At 41.7% G+C, this 23,732-nt stretch overlaps 1 protein-coding gene across 1 annotated transcript in view; it reads right to left on the bottom strand.

Moving 5' to 3' along the window:
• Positions 1–20,556, bottom strand: part of ARHGAP10 (Rho GTPase activating protein 10) — a 291,364-nt gene extending 270,808 nt beyond the window's left edge. The window contains exon 1 of the mRNA XM_058550168.1: positions 20,162–20,556. Coding sequence (XP_058406151.1) covers positions 20,162–20,315 — 154 coding nt within the window. The 5' untranslated portion in view covers positions 20,316–20,556. The remainder of the gene's footprint in view (positions 1–20,161) is intronic.
• Between the last annotated feature and the right edge of the window lie 3,176 nt (positions 20,557–23,732).

Here is a 23,732-nt window from a genome sequence, read left to right as displayed (position 1 = left end):
GACTTAAGAAGATGGAAATACTCAGATGCACAGTAAGTAGATAGTGAGGCTGATGGAACACTCAGAGAAGTGGCCCATGAGTAAGCCAAAATTTGGAAGAAGCAGAAACAAAGAACAAACAGAAGCTATGGATGCCTCATGGATAGAGGCTAGTAAAGGGAAATCAAGATGATGGACACAGAGCAGCAAAGAGTAGGGAAGACCAGCTGGGTCACAAAGCCTTTGGCTCAAAATTCGACTGCCCTGTGTTTCCAGTGACTTTCTGGTTCTGGTCTCTAATTTTCTCCTAGGGCACCAAGAGGAAAACATTATCTTTGATTTAGATCTTTCAGCAAATCTAAAAAGCCACTGAGTCCTGCTAACTTTCCTTTGGCATCACTCATTTGCCTCTCTCTCTTTCTCTCCAAATGCACTGCCACCAACCTAGACCATGGTCCCTGTCCTCAAGGTGAGCAGACAGCCCTCCATAGGCTTCCCTGGCCCCAGGCTCTCCCTGTTCCCACAGAGGAGTGCCTGATTATTTTTCCTTAAACAGCATATCTCCATACTCCATACTTCCTGCTCCAAAACCACAACTACTTTCTGGTTCTGTTTTACGGCAGAACTTATGTCCACACTCATCCTTCCTAGAGGCCCTAATATTTTCTACTACCTCCTAAATAACCCTGGGTATTCAAGCTGTTCCCCTTTCCCAGAAACTTCTATCCCTCCCATCGACCCATCCTCAGTCAATTCTCCCTTCTTCATGGAGCCTTTTTAACTATACCAGGGATCCATGAATGCCCCTCTTCTCATAATCCGGTGACAAAACATAGCACTAAATTACTCAGAACCTTTTGTTTCATGTTTATATTTAAATTCTAATAAGACAACACATTATACTTCTGCATCTCTCTCTCTTGCTCACAGAGACCAGTAACAATACAGTTCACATTAACAGTGCTCAGTGAAGACCTGTTGATTAACTGATGTTAAATGGAGAAATACTATTAAGATTCTCACTGCTGGAATTTTGAACTGTTTTTGGCAGAGCCAGAAACTGTCTCATTCAACAGTCATTTCAATCTTCTCTTCTCTTCCCTTCCTCTACAACAAAGGCTGGACCACAAACAACTGTTTCCCAGACTTCCTTGCAGCGACGGGAAGCCAGGCAAAAGCTGTGGCCAATGAGATATAAGCAGAAGCTGATGGAAGATTCCTGGGAAAACCTTTGATACAGACTTTTTCTCCTTTCTTCTTCTTCCTCTTTTTCCCTAGAAAGGGGGTATAATGGCTAAGCCATTTGCAACCATGAGGAAAAGGCCAATAAATCTGTACAATCCTCAGCCTTGACAACCAGCCAGCAACCACCTACCATTGACTTGTTATATGAGAAAAAAAAATCACCAACTCAGTTGAGGTCAACTGGCTTTTCTGTTATATGCAGCCGGTTATTACTGATGCACTGCTCCTCACGACTTAAGTGGGATAAATACTGCAACATAAACCCAGGTCAAAATACACAGCAAAGAGCCACAGAGGCTGACTCTCAATGTACTATATACACACTCACACACATTCCTAGCTTCTTTACTGATAGTCTAAATTCTAAAAGAGACAAAAAGAAAAGTATCACCTACACTGTATCAGGGCAAGAGAAGGACAAGTGGCCGTTATCTAAGATCAAAAGTAAAGCTTCTCCCTGGGCCGGCCCCGTGGCTTAGGGGTTAAGTGCACACGCTCCGCTACTGGCAGCCCGGGGTTCAGATCCCGGGGCGCACCTACGCATCGCTTGTCCGGCCATGCTGAGGCTGCGTGCCACACACAGCAACTAGCAGGATGTGCAACTATGACATACAACTACCTACTGGGGCTTTGGGGGAAAAAAAGGAGGAGGATTGGCAATAGATGTTAGCTCAGAGCCAGTCTTCCTCAGCAAAAAGAGGAGGATTAGCATGGATGTTAGCTCAGGGCTGATCTTCCTCACAAAAAAAAAAAAAAAAAAAGTAAAGCTTCTCCCTAAAATACGTTATCAGCAGCTGGCCAAAGAGAAGGCCAGTGATGCTAATGTTTTCAAAAAGAGCCGTCCCTTTCTTTCTGATAACATGGTACTGATATTGCTATAACTAGAGTCCTTTCCTGTTTACAGTCAAAGGGAATGGAATGCTTTGCCCTTTTCTAGGAGGAATTAAATGGGAAGTGATGCCATGAACACAGAACATCCAGCCCGAGTTTATCACAAAAACTGGTTATGTAACAAAAAATCTTAATAAGGAAAAATATGACATTTTGTTCTTCTTAAAATAACAAGTACTTCTAATATCACAGCTTTGGCTTTGCTTAAATAATACATTTGCCTGTATTTATCATCGCTGGTTGGGAATTTTTTTAAAGCTATCATTTTGAAAAGATTTTAATATTCCCTCAGGGACCTTGCTCTATTATACATCTAACAAAAGAATGTACAACTTAACTGTGTAGCAAAATTACTATTCTTATTGTCTTTTTCCTGTTATTTTTCTTTATGTGAAACAAATTAAACACAAATACTCTACCTTTCCCCATGTGTAACACTGAAAATTCACCCACATATTTATCTCTACGTGGAGATAGACTAAAAAAAAATTTGTACACAACTTTCAGCATGTTAAATATAAAAAAATCATTACGAAACGACAAATAGAAAGCCAACCAAAAGAAATAAACTGACAGCAACCACTCTGAGCTTTTCTTTCCATCTGGAAGCAGTTTGAGGCCCTCAGAAGAAGGGAATGCTATCCCAACTGCGCCCTATCTCCTTGTAGATCTGTCTTTATGCTCCAAAGATCTGTCAACTCAACTGAGGGCAAAACTACTTTCCAACCAGACTCTAGCTGCTTTCACCTCCTGAGCATTATGATTTGTATTGTTTTCATGAGAAATAAAGTACTCAGCAGGAATTTGCAGAGGAGCTGGGATAGCACAGGGTACAAAATTACAAAAGGCACTTTTGGTCTTGCTGCTATCAGTGGCTCAAGAACAGGACAAGAATCAAAGGCCCTGTATTCTCACATTCTTATTTCCTTCTTTACTGGTGTCATCTAACCTCACTGGACTTCAAGGACTTCCAACTCTAACATTCCAAGAGCCAGACAGGCATTTACTCAGCAAGTATTAACCCAACACTGATGAGCCAGGCACTGCTCAGGCACTGTTGGGAGACCAAAAAGAGGCAGCGTCCTCAAAGGGCTAAGAGTCTACTGGGATCTGGAATGCGAGCAAGGGGAGGAGCATCAAAGTCTTTAGGAATGTTCAGTGTTTTTGTTTTTGTTTTTTTCGGCTGAGGAAGACTCACCCTGAGCTAACATTGGTGCCTATCTTCCTCTATTTTGCATGTGGATCGCCCCCACAGCATGGCTGACGAATGGTGTGGATCCGTGTCTGGGATCTGAACCCACGAACCCGGGCCACTGAAGCGGATCATGTGTTCAGTCTTTATTAGGACCCGTGGTAGCTAATGAATGGAAGCCCCAACCAACAAAACAATGTCACATCGTCTTTGTTCACTTCATTAATTTCTCTACTTCAACTTCAGCTTCAGCTTCAAGAAGCATTAAGAGGAAGGACTCTGTCATGTGAATTATTAAATGGCTGAGTTTCAATATTTTCTCACTCTCACCCTGATCTAAACTTTCAACACGTTATTATAATGTGAGCGTCATAAAAATAGTTTCAAAAGGGAAAAATCACTGTTTAAATATGATTTCCTCACTTGCTTATTCATTAATATTGCCAATAAACAGATAAGAAAAATAACTTTAATGTAAACTCAACACTACTACTGAGCTTCATGAAACCAACAGATAGGACAAAGCAGATCACTAAGTGACTGCTCAGGACAAGTTTTCTCATCTATAGAGTAAGAAGGTTGAGCCTTCTTCCAGCTCTATGACAGGAGTCAGGACACCAGGTCTTTAATTCCAGCTTTCTAAGTGGAAATTGAGACTTACTAAATTCAATATTTACTAGATAAACTCTGAAAACTTTTAAAATTAACTACAACGTCTTCATTGATACTGTCTATGACCTTGCCATCTGACTCTGGACAAAATTCTTAATTTTCTGGATAGCAGGTTCCTCATAGATGAACCGGGAGAAAATTTATCTCAGGGTAAATACATTCAGAATACCATCACCAAAGAGAATGAAAATACATCTAGAAAGAAAAAGAATGGCTATCATTTGTGAAGAAAATAAGATGTCAATACAGTTTGGGGGCATGTGATAAACAGCAAATTTAAGCAAGGGTCCAAACTGGCATTAATATAGTAAAGCATCCATTTCGCAAAACAAAGGAAAGTTTTTTCCTTTAAGGAGAGAAATCCTACAGGCCTTTGCCTATCAGTGATAAGGCACATAAGCTGAAAATGGCAATAATATTAGGCTGTCAGTACAGTACAGATCAAAGTCATGTGCCCTTTGGATCATTAACAATAATATTACTCTTTATGCTTTAGTTAAAAAGCAAACAGCAATCTTTTTTATTTTTTGTAACACAAGTAGAATAGTATAGCCACTATACCAGATCATCTGAAAATGACTTCCTTTCCTGTGACTTTATAATAGCTTAAAGGAAATTTTTATCACTTCATGGAAAATTTTTAAATTCCCTACAGTGCACTTTGCAGACATAACCCCTCCCACCCCAACTACGGCTTTCCACAAGATAATACCACAAATAAGGTTTGTGAAATACTATATTAATGGCAATTATGCATGCTCTTCTAGACAACTAAAGGCTTCAGAGAGGGTGTGTAACTGGCAGGGGCCACACAGTTTTCCAGGTGAGTGCCCTTGGGCAAGTTATAACCTCTCTAAACCCAGGTTCCTAAGTTGCAAAATGGTATTTACTATAAGAGTAACAATCAAATAAGACTGTTGTAAGAAGCAAATGCTAATTCACGTGAAAGGCTTGTACACTTATACAGTGAGTACTAAAAAAAAAAAATTTTAAAACCCTATTATCCACTACTACTACAACCACCATTATTATTATCATTACTTCTAGTCAACTTATAAATTTATTTTAGTACATCTCAGATAATGTTTACCAATAGCTAAACGTATAGATTAGATTATCTATAGATTATCAGGCCAATTACAATAAAATCTAACATCTCTAATAATGTAAGACAATAGTCATCTCCTCATTGTTGTTTTCAATTGAAGATATTTTATATGCACCTTCATTTCAACAATTTCAACATACAACAATGGATATTCACATACACATACAAAAAATAGGTTGGGAGATCACTATTCATTTTAAAGAAATCATCATCAATCCTTATTAAATAATAAACATAGTTTAGTTACATCCAAACTATGATTCGATCTCACTCTCACACACACACACACACACACACACACACACATAATGTAACCCCACAGAGCTCAATATGTATTAATTCCATTCCATTTCATTCTAACTGTTCTTCCTTATATAAACTCTGTGTTTTGGCACACATTCATTAAACATGCCACAATCTAGCCCTCTCCATTCTAAGGTGGCCCTCCAACACCTTCCAAAGGTCTAACGCTCACTGACACACTAGCTTCCACCATAGAACCAACTCCCTCTGCACTCCTTTCCATTGTGTTCTCACCGCAAACATTAAACTGAGGAAGTGTGTTTACTCAAAACTACTTTCAGCTTTAAAGCTTTTGGAACGAAACTTCAAAGTCGCAAAATTTGAAGGTCTTGACAAAAAAGCATCTTTACACCCTTTTTGTTTGGTTCTACGATTGTCAAGATAAACCAGTCCTGCAACACTGCCAACCGGCACTGAACCACCTTATAGCAAACAAAGAACTGTCACTGTGGTTAAGTGATACATCCGGTTTCTGGATGTATGATTGCTCATCCACAGGTTGATTTGCATAGCAATACAAGCCTTTTAGACAATATCAGCTAAGATACGGCAGTCAATTCCAAAAGATTTCAGAGTTCACATCATAAATATTTAAGTTAACCATCTCAATTCCCCTAGACTATCAATGAAAAGAAACTAGTCCAAATAGGTCACTTATCTACTTTCAAATCCTTGCTTTCAATCCTATCCAGCATACACAATAAAATGGAGACAAGGAAAAATATTTCCAGAGACTATCACACAACTTCAGAAGAAAATTTGGACAACTTTTCTAGATGCTTACAGGATTTCTCAATTAATTTCAAATTTAAAATTAAGCCAGGAATATATAAAATTAAAAAGAAAAAATCTGTTCTAATTTCTGTGTAAGAAAATTTTTCTTTATTTAAAAGGAAAAAGAATGTGAAATTACTCAATCCACTGCCAGATGAATTACACTCACAGAGATCAGTTTTTCTGAACAGTACTTTATTTCTCTAAAACTAAACAAGAGCACTATCAGTGTCGGAAATTTAAATTAAGCCAGTAAATCACTACTTAATTTTTAAAGTATTTTCTTGGACTATAACAAGTTAAAACGTTATAAATATTAATATTTTAATCAAGCTTTTTCCACAATGATCAAAAAAATGTCATAACCACTCCATACTTCAGAGGTTAAATACTCGGGTAAAGTACAGATACTAACCACTGTATCAACAACCCTAACCTCGTATCTAGGCAAGTTGCACAGCCACAGTCTTCATTTCCACCTTCTCATCTCTCCCATCCTTCTCAATTTTGGTTGAAATTAATCAATGAAACAATGCGAGAAAATAGAAGGCATACTTATTTTGACTTGCTACCTTCACATAGTCCTCATTGGCCACACAAAGCCCCTAGGCCCAGATCAAATCAGTCTAACAAACTCACTTTCAAAAACGCAAGTTCTCTTGCATATTGGACATCAGCTTTTTTCTATGTTCTACACATCCCTTTGCTGTGAGCCTTGAAGTCCTGGTCAAGTAATCACCTGCTGCTTCCTTCTTCACCCCATTGGGAGGCACATGATTCAGGCTGGCAAACGTACAGCACCCACCATGCTCACCGATTGTCTAGGCCGGGCAAGCGACCCAGGACTGATATGGCCATTAGGGAGGGCAACCACATGTCCAGGTTTACCCAGGACAATCCCAGTTTATGCCTGTTGCCCTGCTATAATCTTACCTCAAAAGTATCCTGATGTCTACAGACTATATGGTCTCCCTACCTCTAAGGCAGGGTTTCTCAACCTCAGCACAATTAACTTTGAGCTGGATCATTCTTTGTTGTAGGGGGCTGTCCTGTGCATTGTAGGATGTTTAGCAGCATAGCATCATTGGCTTCTACCAACTAGATACCAGTAGGACCTCCCAATTCTGATAACCAAAAATGCCTCCAGGGGGTCAAAATCATACATTTAAGCACGACTGCTCTAAGAAAAAGGAGTCACTGTTCTCTGGGATTCTCAGAGCAGTAAGAAAGATGTAAGTCTTAGGTTGTCACCACCATGGAAAGAGTGCCAATCTGAGGGTCAAGCCAACTGAGAGAAATGCTACAGATGCAAAAAGAGAGACCTGAGGACACTGTTGGAACCCTTGGGTTCATGTGTATCTAAAGCAAGCACCACTGGCCCCATGGTATAGTGGTTAAGTTTGGCACACTTCACTTCGGCGGCCTGGGTTCATGGGTTCGAATCCCAGGCTCAGACCTATGCCACTCTTCAACCATGCTGTGGTGGCAACCCACATACAAAATAGAGCAAGACTGGCACAGATGTTAGCTCAGAGTTAATCTTTCTCAAGCAAAAAAAGAGGAAGATTGGCAACAGATGTTAGCTCAGGGCTAATCTTCCTCAGCAAAACAAATGAATAAAGCAAGCCCCACTCCTTAGAGTGGAATCATGCAAGCCCAAAATTCTCGATTTTACTTCAACTAGTTTTAGTTGAGTTTCTCTCACTTGCAACTGAAGGAAAAGAATGAGAATATACAGTATGTTTTATATGCTGCCAAGGAAAAAAAGAGTTCAAATTAATTCTGAACCCTGTCCTATGCTTTGCACAAAAATAGGCCACCAAATCTAGCCCTAGGAACACAAGCAATGAGCTTCTCCACTCAAGTCCTAGAATCCCTCCCTTTGAAGAACCTGCCAGTCTCCACACTTCACATCCTTGAAGCCATGCTGTGTGCCTACAGTCAGGGAATCCAAAGCTAAAGGAAGAGAGGGGCTGTCTGCACACCACTGCACTTGAAGAGTTACAGTCATCTTCAGCATTTCTTTCTTCTAGGAATTGTTTCTTAAACTAGTTAGAACTTAAGCAGTTAGCTAGAAAAGAGGAAGAAGAGCTATTTTTAGCTCCCTGATAAGTACTATATTTTAACTCTTACAGGTTCTATTTCTCCTCTTCTCTCAGACAAAAAGGCAGAAATCTGAAGTCCTAGAATCTCTTCCTAGATGCTGCCAGAGGCATTTTCTTCTGTGTAGACATCCAAAGAGAACCAGCACGATTCCACTGAGATAAAACACAAAAATCAGCAGTGTCTCTCAGTGAAAAAGAAAAAGTGTTTTCATTTAATAGTTTTTTTAAAAACCACTGAATAAAGTATTCCACTTTAAGTGCCAGCAGAATAAGGTCTGAAACAGAGGCCTTTCTTAGTGTCCTGAGGATTGTTTATTTAGACATTTTATTCCCACTTTTTCTCCACCCCCCCACCTCCCATTACCTCTTCTCAGTTTAACGTCTATATTCCATCCCACCTAGACTATGAGACAAAATTCTTACAAGTCATGTATTATTTATTAACCAGAAAATGTGGTGGGGGAGAAATGAGAACAGAATAAATTACTGAAAACTATCTTGCCATCTACTTCACAGAGAAAATAAATCCATCAGTTAATAATTTCCTCCATTTCCTGACACAAATCTAGAAATTGACCTGGGTGTGCACTCATCCTTTCCATCCCTTCTGTTACTGAATCGATGAAGGGTATGTCCCTTCTTCACCTGGAATCTGAATCCCATCTTCTGTATTCAGAAGCACTCTGTACTCTGGAATATTCCCTGACTCTTCAAACTCCTCCTCTCTGTTGGATACTTTTATCAGCATGTTCAAATCTCACCCATTAACCAATAATTTGGGAGAGCTATCTGTACCACAGGCTCATTTATTTTCCTTGCACCCTCTTCTCAACCCTCTGCAATCAGGCTCCCATCCCAGCTGTGCCACAAACTAATCTTCCTGTTGTTACCAATGATTCTATCTCACTAATATGATGTCACCTGGACTCCTGGTACTTAACCTCTCTGTAGCATGACCTTGTCTACTCCCTCCTACTTTCTGAAACATTCTTTCTCCTTGACTTGTGTGACCCTCTCCAGGTTTTCCACCTCTCTGTCTCTCTCTCTCTCTCTCTGTCTCTCTCCCTCTCTTAATGGCTACTGCTCTTAAATCTCCTCAATCTCTTCTTCCATCCACCCCCTAAAAGTTGTGTTCCTCAGGATTTGCCCTGAGCTACTCTGCCTTCTCCCTCTACATTCTCTCTCTGGGCTGGTTTCCTATCCAGTTGCATGGTGTCATTTCCTATCTATATGCTGCGTCTCTAGAATCTTTATCTCTAGCTCTTTTCCCTGTTCCTGAAATACATACTCATAAAAGAAAAAACTACTGAATATGTCCACTGGATAGCTCCAAAGCACCTCAGCCTCAACATATCCAAAACCAAAAATGTATCCTCTCTCACGAAACCTGTTCCTCCGGCTGGACTACCTCAGTGAATAAACTTAAGTGCCCAGGCCTAGAACTGAGGAACCATCTTGGATGCCTCCTTGCTCAGCCCCCACATCCAATCACCCACCAAAGCCTGCAGCCTCTGAACTCTGATTCCTTGAGCATCTGCCTCTTTTGCCACCACAGTCTCTGGCCTAGGTGAGTGACCTCCCAACCTCCAGTCTCACTTTCCTCAAATTCATTCTCCCAATCGCAGCCTGAGAAACTTTCCTAAAATGCAATTCAGGTGATGCCAATCTCCTGCTCAAAACGTTTCCATCACTTCCCACAGTCCTCAGAATGAAGTCTGAAGTCCTTACCCTGCTTTACCAGGCCCTTCCCAACCCTGCCCCCTCTGCAGCCCCATTATTTCGCCTGCACCAGCTCCCTGCCCCACTCTCAGCTCACTCAAGCTGTTCTTCCTGCCGCAGCACATGCCCCCTCTGGCCTCCAGGCCTCTCTCACGCATTTCACACCGTGCTTGGAGAAGCTTTCTTCCCTACCGTCAGCACAGAAAGCTCCTAGCCTTCCTTTTGGTCTCAGCTTAGAAGTTACTACTTTCTTGAAGTCTCCTTTGGCCCCCTAAACTAGTTAGTCCTGTTAACTATGGCCACAGCATCTCATTCTTACTCAACAATATGAATGGCATTGCTTGTTTAATTAATCTCCTGTCATCCCCACTAGAACTCTAACTTCTGCACGAACATAGAGGGTCGCTTTACATTGTTAAACCTCTAGCAATAGTCCACAATAGGTGGAGTTCAAGGACTTGGGATGACACTTCTCCCCCACTGTCATAAATGAAGTTATTATACTGATGACTATGAACAGACTTTTAAATTTTTTTTCTACACTTAGCAAACACATATAGGGTTCACTATGGATCAGGCAATTTTCTAAGTGCTTTACAAATAAATAACTAATTTAATCCTAGCAACATTTAGGGAGATAAAATTACTATCCACATTTTACGGAAGAGGACATCGAGGCACAGAGAAGTTCAGCAAGTTGCCCAAGGCCACACAGTAAATAATCTGACTTCAAAGACCATGATCTTTAATACTTTTGCTGTGCTGCCTTTGACCTGCATTTCACAAAAGGAAAACAAAACTGTCAGAATGACAGAAGTAATATCTGCCAGATTCTCGAGTAAAAGTAATGACATGTCAATGGCACTCCACTCCCTTGTACTTTTTTGGCTTTGTCCCTAAAACTTTCAAGCAAAGATCTTCAGTAGGATGCTGGATTTCAACACACTATTACAGACCGTTTCTCCTATTTAATGAGAGGCCTATATTCAGCCTCGTGCTTCAAAATACTGTTAGCCTGAAAGAACAGAACATGTTCACAGGCTATTTCTACTGTTACAACTGGTAAAGCCACAACTGTGCTCAAGTTCAACCAAAGGAAGTCAAGACTGCACTCTTTTAATAATAGTAATGATGATGATAACAGCACCTAGCATGGGCCAGGGAGAGTTCTAAGATCTTTTAATAGGTAACGTGAGGATTAAATACCACCACCCCATGAGGAAGAGTTCTTACTCCATGTACTAATCTCCATTTTACTAATAAAGAAACAGAAAGTTAGGCACTGAGGGTTTAAGTAACTTGACCAAGATCACACTGCTAATGAGTAGTGGAGCCAACTTTACAGCCAGAGAGAAAAGCATTCACTTTTTTAGAGAATATTAAACATCCTGTATTCAGACCGGAGGTGACATGACTCTGGCCAAATTGATTTCCTCCAGCCACACACCTCACCATGACTCGCTACCAGATGGTGATGGAACGCACACCTGACACCCAAGGGCAGATGGTGCCTGTGGGTGAACAAGTCAACAAGGAAGGAGAAATCACATTCACCGTTGAAATATTAAGTGGCACAGGATTAACATCTTCCTCAGGAAACAGGGAAGAAATTCTAGTTCGACCAGGGAGGCAGGCCGAGCAGTGACAGCGATGTAGGTGTGATTCCAGTCAATCCTGGGGCTTAAAGAGATGACTGTCCTTAGAATGTAGAGTGTCAAGGGATTTTCAGTACATGTGTGTGTTTGTTTAAAGAGAAGGATGTCAAGGCTTTCTCATTACAAAAGCATCCCCTTGGCAAGTCTATAAACTACATTCCTATTTTAGGATAATTAAATAAAGCAGGCTATGGTTCCTGCTTGTTTTGAGGCCTATCACAAAATACCAACCAGTCTCTGCCTAAAAATCATGTTCATCTGACATAACTAGACTGACGGTTACCAGAGCTCTTAATGTGCAATGTGTTTATGAATACGAACATCATTGTTTTCTCTACACACTAATATTGGAAGTCTAATTTCAATGAAGCAAAAAGGGCTTTTAAGGACTTTTTGTTGGTGACTCAGACCAGTCACTTCTTACAGTCCTGAAATTTAAACTGGTTTGCTCTGATTATCCACGCAAAGCTGATAACAGAAAATATCAAAATTTTATTAAACGTCTTCAGAATTTATGGATTCCTTATTTACAGATTGTTGTCAGAGCTAGTGTTTTAAAGTTTGTAAAATTAATTACAATAAAGCTTTCATACCAAATAAATTCTCTAAATATAGTGTGTCACAATCAAAAACAATGCATAGCTATAAGGTACATCATAGAACATCTTATGTTATTTTATATAACATCTACATAACATCAACTAACAAAGTCTTTTTAAACGCCACTTGCAGGGAAAAGAGGTTGAACTAAATGAAACAGAGCTACATGTATCCACACAGATAAATTTCATAACTATGATGTTGAGGGAAAAAAGTTGCAGAGGAACACAGATAGTATGAAACCATTATATAAAGTCTAAAAACATGCAAAACATACTATCTATTATTTAGGAATGTATACAGATATATTAAAACGTCCGGGACTAATCAACACCAGATTTGAGACAGCTGCTACCTCTCGGGGAGAAGGACAGGTTGCTATTTGGGAGAGGGAGACAGGAAGCTTTTATTTCTAAACTGAGAGGCAAATACAGAAATGAGATCCTTTATAGCTTTTTATATTTCTAAAATATCTCAAATTTTTTAAAGGGAAAACAGCCTAATACTAAAATACGAGAACAAAATTAAAATTTACTCTACTAAAGGGGTGGGATGAGAAACGGGGAGGAAAAGAAGAACTAAGCGGGGGAGGGAGGGAACTAAGAGACAGAGAGAGACTGAGGGGAAGGAAACAATGAGTGGAGTCTGTATCTAGTAACTGATTCTAAATCAACCCAATCTCCAAATGTCTATACTTATTATACAAATTGGCAATCAGTTTTATTTACAATAATCATCCCAGGGGACCTTAAATTTTAAATCATGTTCCTTGTGCTGAGCTGATAAGAACAGTCTCCTAACTAGATCATGAAATGTACACACATTCCAGATAACCAAGACTTATCATAACTTCCCCTAACAGAGGACCGAGGTTACACCCGTTTACGGAGACGGCTTATTATTGTGGTTAGAGTTTTGAAGTCAGACAAATGTGGGCTCACATTCCATCTCCACCACTGACAAATTGTGTGATTTGGACAAGCTATTAAACTCTCTAAATTCAGTCTCCTTATCTGCAAAATGGGGTAAATAATAACATACCTCACTGAGGAAGTCTTCACATTAAATAACATAACGACTATGCTGAATTTAGCACAAAGTAAAGCAAACACTAAATACTTAATAAAAGTAAGCTACTATTAAATTTAAATGATATACATTTTAAATAACATAAAAAACATTTTTCAAATGTAGTTTGTAATTGCCTGTTTGTCTCCAAAATGTAATTTCATTAAAAGCAACCTAGTAAAACCTCCAAGACACCCTTAATCAGAATTATAATCTACAAATTTCTAAACATTCTCCTACCAATCCTGAAATAGAGCCAGCTTGACAAGTGTTCTTTAAACAAGATATAGAAAGTCAAAGGCAATGCAACACAACACTGAATCCCATAAAGCAATATTTTCATAGCTATGTTTCTAACATCAAACTTTTAAAAAATGACAAACAACACCATATGTTATTAACTGTGGTCAAACGTAAACACTTTACCTGTTCACTGCCCCATACAGTCAGCAATCACTTAAAGCATGATTTATGGTAACCTAGCAGACTACACAATATTTTTATATCCTTCGTAATTTTTGCCTCTCTTATGACCGCCAAAAAGCCAAAATCATAAGGTCATAAATAGCCATTGGGGTCACAGAATTCAAAGCAGCTTCTTTGGGAATTTGTCCAGGGGACTTAGGATTCTTGTGCAGAAAACAGGATTACCCAAGAGCTGTTAGGCATGTCCCTCTTAGGGATGCCTCCGGCTGCCTTCTTTTTCTCGTTGTGAATTTCCCACAGCTAAAGCAAGCACTGTCCATTACGTTGTTAGGGTTTCCTGCGTGTTAAACACTCGAGTTAATATCCTCTAAAAGTATCATCATAACTTGTAAGTATCTGAAGGCTCCAGTCACTCATGTTGTCATCTCAGTACCTTGAGCAGAGCTCTCTTGTCATCTTCAACTCTTCCTCATCAGTCCCCTAGATGAGAGGCCTGCTGCTGACTGCTGAGCCTCAGCCACAGATGGCCTGCTCGATTTACAACAGCCCTAGGGACACCTTCTACTTCATCTCCAAATCTTTGTGAATCAGAAACAAATTCTGGAAAGTATTTTCCCAAGATACCACTTAGCTTTGATCCATCAACTTACATTCATGATTTTTCAGCATCCTGAACTACATTCAAACTTTGGAAGCCTCTCCAGAGTTTGACAACTTTGTCTATCTTCTTGGTCACTGGTAATAATGATTTCAACAAATATACTCTGAGGGGTAATAAGAACTAAAAGGTTAGATACTAGTCTTTGGGCCAGGGCAGCTATTTTTCAGGCAAAAAAAGGCCCTCGATATTAACACATACCTGAAATTTAGATAATACATCATAATTGCTAACATTAGAGTGCTTATTCTAAATGCTTTACATGCATTAACTCATTTAATCCAAGTAGCAATCCTATATGGTAGACAGTATCATAATCTCCATTTTGTAGATGACAACACAGATACAGGAAAGCTAAGCAACTTGACCATGATTCCACTGTTAGTGAGTGGTTGAGCAAGGATGGAAACCCAGACAGACTAGTATCTCAACCTATGCTCTTAATCTTCTATACTGTACTGTCTCATCAGCTATTTTAAAGACTAAAACACAAATATGCCCTCCTCCTCTCTGTCTTCTGCCTCTTCCAAAAATCAGTGATGCTTGCTCTCTGGTCCCTCCCAAAAACTAAGCAAAAAAGGAGGTGGACAAAGGAACCCCAGAAGATGGGAGGGCAGGGAAAAAGCACTGTGTCAGCAAGACACTGAGAACATCAGATAACTGACTGACCTATAAAACATTCTATATAAACAACGCTGGCTGGTGGAGAGCTCTAAGTAGGAACTACTCTAAATGGAGTCAAGGACCACCTGCAGTGAGGAAAGCATTCAAAGCTTTTAAAGCCTGTCTGGGTCCACATCCTAGCTTGAGTCTGAGAGTAATTATTTTTACAGGAAGTCTACATTCATACTAGAGACCAGCCCCCTGTAGGAAAACCCAAGGCAGAGTTTAAGACTTATCCCAGATGACACCCCGAATTGTAGGGGGGCCATGGTAATTTCTTTGGGGCAAAGAATATATATGAGTATTCTTTTCCATTCAAGGAAAAACTGTATTTGTAATTTATTATTTTTAAATAGTATCCTATTTCTATACCTCTCTAAATTCCACTTAATAAGAGCATCAGCACAAACCAATTATACCACAGAATCAAATTAGGGTGTTATGCAGCAGAAAACCCAACTCAAACTGGTTTACATCATTTAACAAGATAACCAGAGGTAGGCTTCAGGTATAGAACAATCAGTGGCTCCCATCATGGCATCAAAAATCCAGATTCAGTTACCCCTCTGCTCCTTACCTTGGCTCCACTCATAGTCCCAAGATGGCGGCAGCAGCTCCAGGCAACACAATCAGACATCAAAGAAGAGTAAAGAACCCTTTTTACAAGTCTCCTCCTCACACAAAAGGAAATCTTTCCGAAGTCTCCAGGAGACTTCCTATCATGTTTCACTGGCCAGAACTGAGACACACCCTCATTCTTAAACCAATTACCAGCCCAGAAAATAAGTTATCATAACTGAGTTCGAGTTCAGTGATTCTCAACTCTGACTGCATGTTATTTTTTTTTTAACAGCTCCCCAGACGATTATAGTGGTCAGCTAGGATTGAGAACCACTGAGTGCGACTAATCAGAATTACTCATCACCTTTTGCTGAGTCACCTGGGAAAGAGTTGTAGCCACCTGAACAAAATCTGAATTGTCAGAGAGAGAAAAAGAATGTTGGCTGGACAAACAATAGTCTACACAACCACTTTACATTTGTGTTTTCAAAACACTTTCACACCACCGTGTTTAATCCTTAAGGCTTTCTCCAGCAGTCCATTTTACAAATAAGGAAACTGAGGCTCAAGTTTACAAAGTGAAATTCTTTTAAGTCTTCCAAATCTTCGTATGTTTTAACGCACTAGCAACTAAAATTTCCCCAAAAGGAATTAGCACATGAACCACTTCTCTGAAACAATAAACACAAAGACAGCAAAAGGGGATTATTTGTCCTCAGGAAAAACAAAGCAAAAATCATTAAAACATCAAAACCTAAAAAAGTACTAAAACAAAGACTTGGAAGACTCGAATTCTAGTCCTGACTGCCACTAACATCTTCCTCCATGTCTGTGTTAAGAGCAGGCTCACTTATGAGGGTCCCTCCAGTTTAACACACACACGCCAGAGCTAGACAATTTTATACAGCTATGTGAGTGCTTAATAACTGTAAAGATTGTTTAAAAACATATGTATTTCCCTCTAGAACAGAATATATTCTCTCAAGAAGACCTAATGTAAAATTTATGAGAAGACTATATATGTCTTACTGCTGCTTCTGGCAAGTATGCTATCTATTTCTACGAATCACAAGCATCCGAAACTACACTGACATCACACGAGAGGCTTACAAAAGTTTAAACTGTATGGAAGGAGGACACTGGTTATTTTAGGAAAGGAAAGGAGTGAAAAAAAAAGACAAAAAAAAAGCCGTTTAAACAAAGACTCCATTGAATTAAATGAATGATCTCCAAATCTGCCACAGAAGTCAATGATGCCAGACTCTTCTCTCTGGAGTTCCTCCCTACACCCATGGCTATCTCCACAGCACCCTGCACACAGATGTCAAACACTGTCTCTACACCATCTCTTTCCCATTATGTTAGGCTTCTGCTGAAAAATCTTTACTGATTCTCCACAGGATCAAGTCCACATTCCCAACCTCGCTTTTACAGCCCCCCATAATCTGAAACTGACCTTTCCCTTCATCCCATTCTACTCCCTCAAATGAAATCTCCATTCCAGCCAAACTGGTCTCCTCATTGTCCTCAAACCCTGCGGTGTTCTGGTTTCTTCTCAGCTGTTTCCAATCTGACAAGATACTACAAGGTTCTCTTCCTTACTTAAAACACCAATGAGTTCCCAAACTTCCAGCAAAACTTTTCCACTCTAACCTACAACAAAGTCTTGTTCCTGGCAAGTTAGAATACCTGTCACTGAATTGTTAACCTTTTAACGTGTATGTCTGTGTATCCTTTGTTTCTTCAAGAACTTAGCATAACACAGACAGGAGGTCAAACATGTTCCCTAGATTGAAATGAATTCAACCACAGGAAAATAAACTCAAAGACAAGGGTCTCTACCTTATTGCTTCTTTGTACCTCAATCCCAATGGTTAACAAATTATAGATGCTAACTATTTGCTGGTTGCTACATAATTGAATTCAGCAGTTGGTCTTCAGGTCCTACAGAACCGCCTCCAACTTCTTTAAACATTCATGGAATATTCAAAGCTTCAATACATCAAAATTACATAAGTCCAACAAGTATTTAATGCATGCAGGAGGCATCTTGCCGGGCAATTAAGAACAGAAGTCATTTAAACACACAATTCTGAAAATGCACAAAATGCCACGTTTGCAAAACAGTGTAAAACATCTGAAAATACAAGCAATCTGACATAGTTGATTGTTATTCTTTCTGCAGCTCCTTCCTCGACCTCATGTCCTTCCACGACTTCTTGACTTTCAGATGGTATAGAAAGGCTCAACGTGTTAGGCGAACGACTGACCTACACTGCAATTTCAAATGACCTAATCTAGCAATTTCCCAATACTGCAGAACTTTACTAATGCCTGTTAAGAAGTAGGATAAGAGAAACTGAACACAAAAAAATTAAGTGACCTACCCAGTGTCCTGTAGCCAGGTCCTAACAGTGAAGGAGAATTAAACCCGGGTGTCCTGACTTAGTCCGATGCTCTTAGTTTTTAAAAGCAACTAGAAGTAAACGACGGAACAAGCTGGGCCAAGGCAGAGTCTTCCTAATTTGCCAAAAGCATGTGAGCTAAAGCTGTGTTTTTGTTGTCTTCTAGGAAAGAACTTAAGTTAATCAAACATAACAAGAAAAAAGACAGTTTCTAGTTACCATAATCTTAAGTATGATTATAAATTGTTCCCTATGATAAAGGAGAGAAATCAAAAGGAGGAAGATACTAATTCACAGATTCAAGACAGTGTACATTCTTGGGAGGAAGGCTGACAGCTGGCCTCCCAGATGCACTAGCTGCTGCTGGAACACTAGGCATGTGCCTGTTGGCAGAAGAGCTAGTATGCAGACACAAATAGCTTTCTACCAGTGGCCAAACTGGCTTTGCCATCTGCCTCTTTCCATACCAAAGCCTCCCTCCTCATCTCCCTAGCTCCAGAGGGAGCTGCTACAGCCACTAACAGAAGAGAAGGTACAGGCGTACACTCCCCCAGCCAGTGACACTGGTTAACACCAAGCTACAGAAGAAGAGTCCTCTCCCTCATGTTCACTACACACACACACACACACAGACCCTGTGCCCTTCTTCACCCCTCCTCCTTTCTCTGCTCACTCCTACATATTTACAGCCCCTCCCCACTTCCCCAACACACATACGCAATGCCAAGGCACTGGAGAGCTGTCAACAAATAAGCCCACTAGTCACATGTCCCAAACAAAGTGATTCCCAATCCATAGTTTGCAACACCAAAGAGGTCACAGAACCAAAAGGAACCTTGGACATCATCCAGAGAAGGGGAGTGACTTGCTTCCAAAATTACAGGGATGGCTCAATAATTCTTCCCTTATTCCAACTCATTCATTAAATGAATATTTACTGTCCCAGGCAACGTGCTGGGTACTTGAGACAGTCCGCTCAGCATATTTTAACCTTCCTTAATGCCAAATGGAGGGGTGGCGGTGACATGGGGTATTCTTCCCAGAGGTGATGATCTACAAACAAGCGTACCCAGGACAAACTCCCAAGGCTGGGAATTACTGAACTGAGAAACTACGGAAGAGGTCAAGACCCTAACAAGGCAGACTTGCTAGGCTAGATACTGCCGGGTCCCTGTCTGCTGTATGGGCAGGTCTTTTTAAGAGGAAAAGGGGTCACTCGCAGGCATCCTCAGAACAGGTTATGGGTTACAGGTGTGGTCAGGCTGTCCGGATCCTCACTGGAGCTAATGCCTCCCCATTTCCAGCAGCATCATCAACTAAGCGTTTCAGCACGAATTTCAGCCCACCTCCCTCCTCGACTCCTCTCAGCTATACTAATTATATCTACCTTTCCTATTTCTCCTGTGGCCACTTACGAGTTTTTCAAAAGAAAAGAACAGGGGAGGAAGGCATCAAGCTAATCGGGGTGGAATTCCCTATTTGCAGACAGTGCTCGCTGCGGCCCGAGGGGAGGCTGTCTGCTCACGCTCCCAAGCCCCAATCTTTGAACCCTCCCCAGCCCGGGAGGAGTGAAGGAATGTGCGGAAAGCAGCACAACGCCAGGTGGACTTTCTAGTTTGGCACAGTGAAGGACCCGGGACGAGCTTGTCGGGGAAGATGGGAAAATGACACGAAAGAGATGCAGTTTAAGGGACCCTGAAGAATTCAACACCCAGCAGGTTTTCAAAAAATCACCAGGAAAGTTCTTTTGGGAGGTCACCAGACAAAACTAGTAAAACTTATGTTTCTGTTTTGTGAGCAGCTTTAGGGTGCAGTAAAACCTGACCTCGGGCGGTCGAGCGGGTAACGCGGGCACCGAGGGGTGCCGGGCTGGGGCAGCAGGGGCTGGCGGGCGGCGCGCTCCCACGCACGCCTCCTTCCTTGCTCCACCCGCTGCGGAGGAGCAGGGGCGGGAGAGGGGACTCGCCACCGGCTGCCTGGAGAGCCGGGGAGGAATGACCCCAGGGCCTCCCGGCCCCGAATAACTCCTGTTCCTCCAGCTGCTGGCCCCAGGCACTGGACTCTCCGTCTCCCTCCGGGAGAGGCTCCTCCCGGCCTCGCCAAGCCGCAGCCTGCCTGCGCCCAGGTCCCCGCTTACTTTTGGTCGCTGCGATGAGGTTCTTCCCGTCCTTGATAAGCTCTTTGATGAACTTGTTGGTCCTCTCGAGCTCCGCTTCGTGGGCGCGGATCCTCTCCCTGAACCACGGGCTGTCGAGGTAGCAGTCGCTGAACTCCAGGGGCTGCAGCCCCATGACTGCAGCAGTCCGCGCGCGGCGCGCAGAGCCAGCCACACGCGCGCGCGCGCTACAGCCGGAGCCGGGCTTCGGGGCCGCGGCCAGGTGTCGGGCCGCGCGGGCAGGAAGTCCCGGAGAAGCTTAGCAGCCCGGGGCGCGCGGCGATCGCGGAGCAGACATGTCCCTTGGAGCTGAGCTGGCCGCACGCAGGAACCGCCGCCAAGGCAAGCGAGAACCGCGGCGCCCCAATCCCGGCAGCCCCAACCCAACCTCGGGCGCCCGCGGCCCCGCCCCGGCCGGCCTCCGCGCCCAGACCCTCCCCGGGGCACGAGGCCGCCCCGCCCCGGGCTCCTCCCCGGCCCGCCCCGCGCTCCTCCGCTCGCCGACTTCTTTTTCCGCCGCCCTCCTTCTTCCTCCCTTCCTTTCCCTTCCCTTCCTTTTCCCAGATGCCTCTTCCTTCTCTTCCCCACGCGCACTTGCCCCTCCTCTTCCTTCCGAGGTTTCCTCAGTCGAGAATTTCGTCCCGCGGCTCTCCTCCACCCCCGCGGCCCGGCCCCTCCCTTTTCGTTGGCTCCCCTCTTCGGGGTGACTCACAGTCGGTTCCCCAAGGCGGGGAACTCGACCGGGACAAGGAAGGGGTGTCTTAATAGCAGTCTCTAATCCCCGCAGCTGGGCCATATAACTCAGAGGTCTGGCATGCTGGAGAAAATGATTGACTCATCTCGTTTATCGTGATACGGCCCTTCAGCTGTGAACGGACTCGTACTCTTCCTTATTTACGTTCCCCACTTCAAGTAAAATGCGTGTTAAATCTCCGCTTTAGTCTGAAAGCTTTGCGAGGGCAGGGAGCATTTTCTTGGAGGTCGAGCTGGTCCTATTACATTCTTTTGCGTACCCACACTACGACTTGGGGGAAGGGAGAAGCTGGATGAGCCATAGAAGAGTTGTTTCTGTTGTATTCAGCAGATTAAATTTGCTTGAGTAGGTAGAGACGATCTTTATTATTCTAAAAATAACCACCGGAAAACAATGCCAAGTTATGTGAGGTTCTTACGGGGTGGGGGTGACCATCAAATGAGAATTTATGTCAGTGCGCCTGGAAAAGTCTACTATTCCGTGTGTTCTGAAACAACTCAAATGTATCCCCCAAAATTAAATTACTGAAACGTATACCTAAAAGAAACCAATTGTTCATTAAATTTTCGTAATAGCAACTAACAATTTATTAAGCAATTATTATGTGCCAGGCACACACTAGGAACTACATCCACTTTTTACAAGCCCACAACATATGTTTACGTATGTAGGTTTACTAATGGTAATCATATCACCAAGAAACTTCAAAGTGATTCTTTCAAACGTTCAGACTGAGCTGGGTAATTAAGAATCTGTTTGGACAGCATGCTGTAGGAGGGTAACCCTCAGGAACAAGTTAAATAAGCCTTCTACTCAATATGTTCTTTTGTTACAAAACAGCACGGTGAGTGGCTAACCCACAAACAAACAGATAAACATTATTACTTTAATGTCCATCCTCCAGAGTTCAAAATGTTTTACGAACAACTTTTAGGCACTGAAAGCCTCAGTTCCTACTAAAATCAGCAAGGGGTTGGAGTCTACAGAGAAGAGAGTAAAAGAGGCAAATAAAGGGGGCAAGGCACTCAGGAACAGAAGGCATATAAACAAACAGTGAGGGCCTGGCAGAACAGCCCAACACTGACAGGCACTCAATCCTCTGGGCAAAAACCTCACCCTTTCCTCATGAAGAGGGGCTGCTGACCCTTCCTCAACGTATTAAATGTAAAGTTAACATATGAGCCAGCAGCTCCACTCCCTAGGTATATACCCAAGAGAAATGAAAACATACGTCCACACAAATACTTGTTCATAATAGCATTGTTCATAATGGCCAAAAAGTGGAATCAACCCAAATGTCCATCAGCTGAGGAAGGGATAAACAAAATGTATGTATCCATACAATGCTACATATAATGCAACAACAAGATGAACCTTGAAAACATTATGCTAAGTGAAAGAAGCCAGTCACAAAAGTCTACATATAATATTACTCAATTCATGTGAAAGATCCAGAACAGGGACATCTACAGAGACAGAAAGTAGATTAGTGGTTGCCAGGGGCTAGAAGGTGGGGGTAGGGGTAGAGCAAGGGGTTTCTTTTGGGGGATGATGAAAATAGTTTAAACTTAGATTTTGGTAATGGTTGCACAACTCTGTACATATACTAAAAACCATTGAATTGTACACTTTAAATGGGTGAATTTTTTTTGGTATGTGAAGTATATTTCAAAACGTTGAAAAAAAAAAGAGGGCTGCTCGGGCTGCTTGGGCTGCTCCAGAACTGCCTTTCCTTCCTTACCGTTTTCCACTCCCAGCAACAAAAACTCTGGTTCATTCAATGTAGCCAGTTCTTTAGATATTTGGAGCAAAACAGGTTGTTGAAAACAATTTCACAACATTGCAAAAAACATTGTTACTTGTACCTTTACACACACACACACACCAGTGATAAAGAGCAGGTGGATATGAATCTTAATTCAATAGTAAATAAGTCTACTGTAATTGCCAAGAGTGGAAAGGCCTAATTAGTTTGTTTTATTCAGTTACCTCTTGTATAATGCCTGGTAGCGATGATCAGTAACCGTAGAATGAACGAGAAGAAAGACCAGGTGAAGAGAAACATTATGGTACAGTGGAAAGATTGAAATCAGGAGTTCCGAATGAGTTTCACTACTTCATAGTTGTAGGACCTTGGAAAAAGTAAATTTTCTTTGAATCTCAGGCTTGCCATCCATGAAACAGAGATGTTAACATTGCAACTGCAGGTTGGTTGAGATTTAAGGAAATTGTGTTTGTAAAGCACCTGCTGAAAGTTATGATAATGATGAAGATTGGGAGAAGGAGGAGGAGGGTGGGGAGGATGGACTAAAGAGAGGGAGGAGGAAGAGGAGGAGGAGTTGAAGATTACATTCCATCAGTGGGAAAGATTTAGGGGCAGGGGAGCCTACCCCCCTGAAATCATAGCAAATCATAGCATTAAACCGTGTAAGACAGTTCAAGGAAAGTGCTCACAAAAGCAGATGCTACTGAATTCCCAGGTCTCATCTTCAGTTAGTTAATTAACTGATTCTTCCCACAAATATTTTTGAAGACTCTATATGTGCTAAAGGTGCCGGTGATGCAGCTGCAGCAGTACATGAAACAGATAATGTATGTCCTCACTGTGTTTTTGGTCTCTGGAGATTGACATTGTGCAAAACGAAACAATTCACACAAATATATATCTAATTTAAAATTAAAGTGTCATAGAGTTAAAGTAAAGGGTGTGTGAGAGATTTTAATTGGGGAACCTGATATAAATTGGGAGTGGGGTCAGAAAGGCCTCATTGAAGAAGTGTCATTTAATCAGTGACCAGA

This window comes from Diceros bicornis, chromosome 11 (genome assembly GCF_020826845.1).
Source record: "Diceros bicornis minor isolate mBicDic1 chromosome 11, mDicBic1.mat.cur, whole genome shotgun sequence".
Lineage (NCBI taxonomy): Eukaryota > Metazoa > Chordata > Mammalia > Perissodactyla > Rhinocerotidae > Diceros > Diceros bicornis.
Note: the sequence above shows the minus strand (reverse complement) of the source record. Positions and strands in the feature narration are given on the sequence as shown.